This window comes from Plodia interpunctella, chromosome 19 (genome assembly GCF_027563975.2).
Source record: "Plodia interpunctella isolate USDA-ARS_2022_Savannah chromosome 19, ilPloInte3.2, whole genome shotgun sequence".
Classification (NCBI taxonomy): domain Eukaryota; kingdom Metazoa; phylum Arthropoda; class Insecta; order Lepidoptera; family Pyralidae; genus Plodia; species Plodia interpunctella.
This window is the reverse complement of record NC_071312.1, coordinates 6,522,544-6,529,608: the sequence shown is the minus strand read 5'-3', so window position 1 is coordinate 6,529,608 and position 7,065 is coordinate 6,522,544. Positions and strand designations below refer to the sequence as shown.

At 34.5% G+C, this 7,065-nt stretch overlaps 1 protein-coding gene across 1 annotated transcript; it reads left to right on the top strand.

Moving 5' to 3' along the window:
* The first annotated feature begins 255 nt into the window (after positions 1-255).
* On the top strand, positions 256-5,261 carry Arfip (Arfaptin). Its single transcript, XM_053759704.2, has 7 exons — positions 256-436; positions 622-752; positions 1,408-1,572; positions 2,644-2,812; positions 3,626-3,778; positions 4,292-4,442; positions 4,971-5,261. Exons 1-7 carry the CDS (start codon positions 426-428, stop codon positions 5,136-5,138), a joined length of 948 nt encoding a protein of 315 aa, XP_053615679.1. The 5' UTR covers positions 256-425; the 3' UTR covers positions 5,139-5,261.
* The last annotated feature ends 1,804 nt before the right edge of the window (positions 5,262-7,065 follow it).

Genomic DNA, 7,065 nt, shown 5'->3' with positions numbered 1-7,065 from the left:
TTGGTGCGCCAGTCTAACTCGGTCTTTACCGTTTCATTTTACTACTTTTTCTATTAACATTTATCATTTACAAAATAAAAATGTATTTTATTACGCTTAATTTTCGTTAAAAAAAGTATTTTCTTATCCACAGATATAAACATTACATTTACTTATGTTTGTAAATCTGTGTTCTTATCAAATTCTAGCATTAAATCAAGTATGTACTCACTCATTCGATTGTATTCGGTTTTTGATTGACAATGTATCCGAACTTGTTGCTGTCAGTGGCTTGTCAAGCGGTCGATTTAGGTTTTCGTGATTGAATTGAAATAATTTTCACGATTTTCCAATAATATTATGTTATTGCTTTGTATAATTCAGAATTAATAGATGCGTAATATTATTTATAGTTAAATAAACGAATAACACAATCATCCGGCAAGATGTCGAAGTGGTGAGTCATAAAATCGTTAATCAATTCTAATAAACTTCAAGAACAGTGAATAATCTATTTCTAGACGATCTGTTTGTTTTCATCTAGTTTTATCAATACAAATGTGTTGATGCATGATCTTATTGGCCTAAATTACTGCAATTTGACCAGTACATTACTGGTAATGATTATTTATTCATTGCTAGGCAATCCGAGAGGAGCATACATGAAATGTTGAAAGACACACCGCCTATAAGGGAGTCCAGTGACTCTATAACGTCAGGAACTGAGGCAAAATTTCCTACATCACGCTCCATGCCGTTTCCTCCGGCTTATGGTAAGTAACTATTGGGTTGTATAACATTATCTTGATATGGCTACTGATTAGGTAGATTCATGGATCAAATTTAAATAATTTACTTCTATGAGTAAAGTATTGTGATATTATGTTATTTTAACATTTTCTTTAACCTTTTAATGGATACTTTAGACGTAATAACAATTCAACTTTTATAATATTCATTAACATTCTATGGTGTTATACCTAAGCAGTACTTCCTGATAAGAACTTAGAATATCTTGAAATGATAATATACATTGTGAAAAAATAAAATCTGTTTATTTCAAATAGCAAAGACCAATCCATATCTATGAATGTGTTTTTTCCTTTCATGTTAAAATTGAATTATTAGATTGAGGTGATTTTTTGATAGAGATAGTTGGAGAGTGACGTAGGATACTTTTGCCATGGCAGAGAAGCTGCACAACTGCTGAACAGCTAGTAAAATAATAAAAATATACATATGTATGTAATGTTCATTCATATGCAAGACTCTACTACAGATTTGCAGGTTCATTGAAGTTCTGGCATGAATATATTTTAACATAGACCCGCAAAGAAGAAGTATTTTGATGCTTGAAGATAAAGTGTCTCTCAGTTTCTAGTTTCTGAACATTATCCTTAATCAACAAAATCCCATCAATGTCCCCAGCACCTCCGGATGTGTCGCAGAACGGTGCAGCTGGCTCTAGCACATTACTCCGAGCTGGATCGTCCAAACTGGAGTCTATACGCAACTGGGGAGTCTCCACATATAAGTGTACCAAGCAGATACTGTACGAGAAACTAGGCAAGAGCTCACGGACTGTTGACACAGGTAAATTATTTAGATGAAAGTTTTTTAGATGGAATATCTTTATTTATAGCTATAAATACAAATGCTAGGTAATTTAAAGAAGAGTTAATGTCAATTAATAGATGCTATATTTTTTGTAAAAAGTTAGAGTCAAGATAGTTGGTATACAATCACTTAGATTGGCTTCTACTTTTACGTAACAAGCTCAGGATAAATTTAACCTGTCTGTTAGTGTCAAACAATATGAATTTTGCATGAGCTAGGATTTTTTCTTTTATTGGGCTCAGCAAACAATTTTACATTATTTTGAAATATACAGTGTAAGACAATAGCGTAACTTAAATGTAAAACCAGCAAGCAAGCAAGGTAAGGATTCTGTAGATTACCTTGAGTTCAAGAGCCAATCAGGTCAATACGCAAAATGATATTTTCAGATTGGCCTGAGTCTTGGATATTTATCAATACATATAATAAAACAGTAGAAAAAAAATCTATAATATGTATGTTGTAAATATAACACAAGTCTCGAATGTAAAATAACCAAATAGGTACAATAATTAAACTGTAAGTAAATTGATCAGTTCTATTGATTACAGGATTTATTTTTTAGGTCTCATTAAAGTATATTAGAAATGCTTTTTGACTCCAAAATCCGTGACATCACAATACATTACTGTCATACGAGCTCCATATAAAACTTTTTTTTTGACATTAGAAAAAAATATCCGATTTGTAGTAGTGAAGTGTATTCGAATTAAAAAATATTTATTCATATAGTATGATATATATATATATTACAACAAATCACACAGATTGAGCTAGCCCCAAAGTAAGTTCGAGACTTGTGTTAAGGGATACTAACTCAACGATACTATATTTTATAACAAATACATATATAGATAAACATCCAAGACCCGGGCCAATCACTAAAAGATCATTTTCCATCATGACCCGACCGGGGATCAAACTCGGGACCTCTCGGTTCAGTGGCAAGAACCTTACCACTGCGCCACCGAGGTCGTCTAAATACATCATCATCACTTATTGATGTCAAAAAAGTTGGAAATAGCCTATGGTGGGTGTACATTTTAGAGCTAGAAGCGCAAATAGAAATTCTGCGTGAAACCCAGCGCAAATACAACGGCATTCTCCGGCTGAGCTCGACGCTGACGGCGCAGCTGGCGGCCGCCGGCCACACGCAGCGCGCGCTCGGCGAGGCCTTCGCGGACCTCGCGCAGAAGTCGCCCGAGCTGCAGAACCAGTGAGACTTTTGTGACGCATGTACAGACAACACCACATCCGATTACCCTGCATTAACCTCTATAGCGTGCTAGTAGCGGCGAGTTTGCAATCAATTTGAGTAGGTTGATGTGCTGTTGACTGTACCATACTTCTGTGTCTATACTGCCATATTCCCATATATATACAGGGTTACTGGTTTCTAACGCATAACCTTCCAAAGGCGCATAAGTTACATAAAGACAAACATCTTTTGTTCTACGACTTTTGTGTAAACGTAATAAATACAAATAAATTCCTTTTTTTAGTTTTAATGTCGTTTCTATAAAATGTTAATTCTATGTTCGATTCCGCTACATAACGCTACTGTACTGTCACGTGTTGCTTGGCTATTACATAGAGTTAAGATGTGTAGAATCGCAAATTAGATTTTTTTTTATATTAAAATAAAACTCCGAATCACGAAAAGTCGTAGAATAAAAGTTGCTTGTTTTGATATAAGTATCCAAGTAATATTTAGAAGGTTTTGCGTTTGATACAAATGACCCTGTATATACTTCACACCCAAACTTCACAAACAGAAATGCTCCGTTCATGCTAGGTGAGCTCGCGCAGAAGTCGCTGCAAAACCAGTGAGATCTATTTCACGCATTTTTTTTTATTGCCACACAAAACAGTTTAATGGTCATTAAAGGAGTATCAGAGAGAAAAAAAATGTTTGTATGCTCAAAAAAGTAATTAATGAAATGTATACTTAGATAGGAAAAACACAACATTTGATAAGCTAATAGTGAAAATAGTTGATATATGTTAAGATTCCAACGTCATATTCCAGATTCCTGTACAACGCAGACACACAAAGATCTCTAACCCGGAACGGAGATACCCTGTTGGCCGCACTACATTTCTTCAACAATTCTCTGAATACATTGACCAATAAAACTATAGAAGACACGCTGCTCACTATACGACAATATGAGGCCGCTAGGTATATATTTATGTTTGTTTATGCACATTGTACATCACATTGTACATCTTTACAGATAACAATCGGTTAAACTTAATGCTAACCATTTATCCACCAGTTTAATTGTATCTAGCAGATATATCTATACTATTATTATAAAGAGGTAAGCGTATATTTGAGGCGGGAAATCGCTTAAAATACCAAACCGATTTCAAAAATTCACCATTAAAAAGGTACATTATACAAGATTGCTGTAGACTATATTTTATCTCAAAATTTCTACGGGAGCGAAGCCCCGGGCAACAAGTGTTTATATATGTTTATTTATTATTCTATTAAAATGCAATTAGTAGTTGTCCGCCCCGGCTTCGTTCAGGTAAAACCATAATAAATTAGACACCTAAATCTTCCTCTAGAACCACTCTATATTTTAAAAAGTCAGCATCAAGTTGCATAGTTTAAGAGATTTAATCATACAGACAGACAGACAACGGGAAGCTACTTTTATACTATGTAGACTTTTATACATTTCAGAGTGGAATACGACGCGTACCGCAGTGAACTGGAGGCGAGTGGGGGGAACCCCCCGGAACTGCTGTTGTCCAACATCGAGCGACACCGCAGGCATTACGAGCGGCTGCGGGACGATTCTGCTGTTAAATTGAAATTGTTGCATGAAAATCGGGTTAGTGGTTTATTTTTATTTTTTAATTTGTTGCCATTTCCAGATCCTCAAATTATATGTTTTTTTGTCAACTTAAGTATATATACATCAATTGTTGATGTCAAAAATGTAACAAAAACTCGCGTCTGGACACGTGACCTGAGGGCTTAGTGCGTGTTTGATATGCAAACTCGCACTAAACCCTCGAAAATGTGTAAGACGTTAAAAATGCACAACGTTAATATTCAAGTGTTCACTTCTGCCGGCAACCCGTTATTTTTTGTGTGAAAATATTCGTTGTGTTTTATGTAAATGGAACGTGGAAATAAAGAAAATTTATATTCTCAACTACAATCAAGTCTTACTAGTGCTATTAATGTGATTATTTTAAAGTAAAAATTATTGCAAGAAAAATATTAATTTAAATAACAAAATTACTTGTTAATATCATATTCATATATTATTCATTTAAAACAAGTCTACTAGTGGCAGATATAAAAGTTAGTTGACTTTATGATCACACTGACTATATTGGTGAACAAATTCCAGGTGAAAGTGATGAACAAACAACTGCTGTTATTCCACAACGCGGTGTCTGCATACTTCAGCGGCAACAACGTGGCCCTGGAGGCGGCCGTGCGGCACTTCAGCCTGCTGCCCCCACCGCCGTCCGCTGCCCCGCCCTCCGCCACCCTCCCGCCCGCGCTGCCCAACTAAGGAAATAATAGTTCATATTTTATGTGTGTCACTCAGAGCCTTTCAACCGCTGCGGCCGCGCTGTCATTTCAAATTCTAACAAAGAATTAGTTTAACTATCTGACAACAAGTTAATCTTAGAAGAACTTAGATAAGTTCTTCTTGTCAGATGACAACAAGTTAGAATAACTAGTTAATCTGTTTTGTGATAATGTAAATTTTGAAAATGATTATTTGCTCGAGAAAATTGACGGAGCGTAATGACAGCGCGGCCGCAGCGGTCGAAGCGCTCTCAGAACCGCGCTCTCAGAACCACAATATTATAGCCTAGGGGTTCGAAGATTTGTATAAAACGCATGATAACAATAAGCGATTTTTTTCGCACACCGATCTAATAACTTTCGCTGATTAACACGTAACAATATTATCTCGCCAATGTAATGTTCATGTCGTCCGGGGCTCTAAAATTAAGTAACTGATTAATACCAGACAAACGAATTCACATACTACCCCCACTCTATAGAAGAAAAGTGATTTCTAAACACAAATGGCTTATACTTAAAAGGAGTCCAAACAACTTCTTTCTGAATAATGTATAAAAATAAAATAAAATATTTTCAATTTCGCTGAAGTTGATCTTGAAAATCTTTTAGAATATCGATAGTATCAAAGAATTAACAATCGATAACAACAATTATTTAACCGGCAACACTAAGATGAACAGTTTGTTTGTTTAAACGTGCTGATTGATCTCTGAAATGTTCTGATTTGTAATTTTTTGATCGCTTACATCAAGTACTTATCACGGTAATAAAAAAATATTACTCAAATCAAAACACATAATCGATTTAATGCTCATTTTAATTGCATGCCATTCATTCTAGCCGTCCGCAACATCTACGATGCTCAAAAATTGTAATATTCAATATCGAATATCTGGCCGAATATTACCAGTAAAATATACCATTTTTTCTTATTGTCATTATTATCATTTCGGATTATCAATAATCCTAGCTAGGGTATAACATTCGACATCCATCCTAATATTGTTTGTTTTGTAATGATAGTAATAAAAAAAAACATAAACCCCTTATTTTTAATATGTATGTAAAAATTTAACAATAGATACATACTGAGGTAATTAGTATGCGAAAATCTTCACATTTTACTTACATGATTGCATAATCTTATTTAATTGGCCGGTGAAGGACAGTCTAACCCGTAGACAGAGAAAGCTATATGCTCAGCAAAGAATTTATAATACTAAACTAGAATGCTTACGAATATGCCGTTCCTTGCATATGACAATAACAGTTTGCCAGAAAGGGATGTGGCCAATATCTTTGGTTAGCAAAAAATAAAACTATGTAGTGATAATTAAATGAAATTATATTGACTTTTCCAAATTAACAATGAATTTATCAAAAATCACATAGAAGCAATCGGCGGGAATATTTGTATGTCATTGTGTGAAAAAATAGTTAAATCAAGAATAAAACAATGTCTTTCTTTTTATCGGTGGCCAGTAAAACATTAATCCTGGACAGGATGGCTACAAATTTCGTGCTACCAATTTCAAGAACTTTAGGTATTGGCACGCGGACATTGTGGAAATGTGATCTTTATAACAAAGCAAATAGTTTTCAATGTCATTATTTTGACATTTGTTATTCGTAATCATTCCAGATAGCATAAGTTCCTTGATGCTCCGTCATATCTTCCATTTCACTCATACAAGAAAGAGATGAGCGTATTAGAAATTATGAAACAGTGCTGACATCTTTTCCCTCGCCACATCTCGAATCTGCTACTTTGTGTGGGATTAACTAGATTCTTTTTTTTATAAACAAATATATATGAACACACTACACAAATTGAGTTAGTTACTGGGCCAATTGAATTGATTTATATAATTTTCTTGGTCTTTTAAAATACCCTTTTAAACAAT

What these genes read in the sequence shown, in the direction of transcription:
- Arfip (XM_053759704.2), top strand. An exon ending in TCGCCCGAGCTGCAGAACCA is followed by an intron (nt 2,813 to 3,625) that starts GTGAGACTTTTG and finishes GTCATATTCCAG; the next exon opens with ATTCCTGTACAACGCAGACA. An exon ending in AATTGTTGCATGAAAATCGG is followed by an intron (nt 4,443 to 4,970) that starts GTTAGTGGTTTA and finishes AACAAATTCCAG; the next exon opens with GTGAAAGTGATGAACAAACA.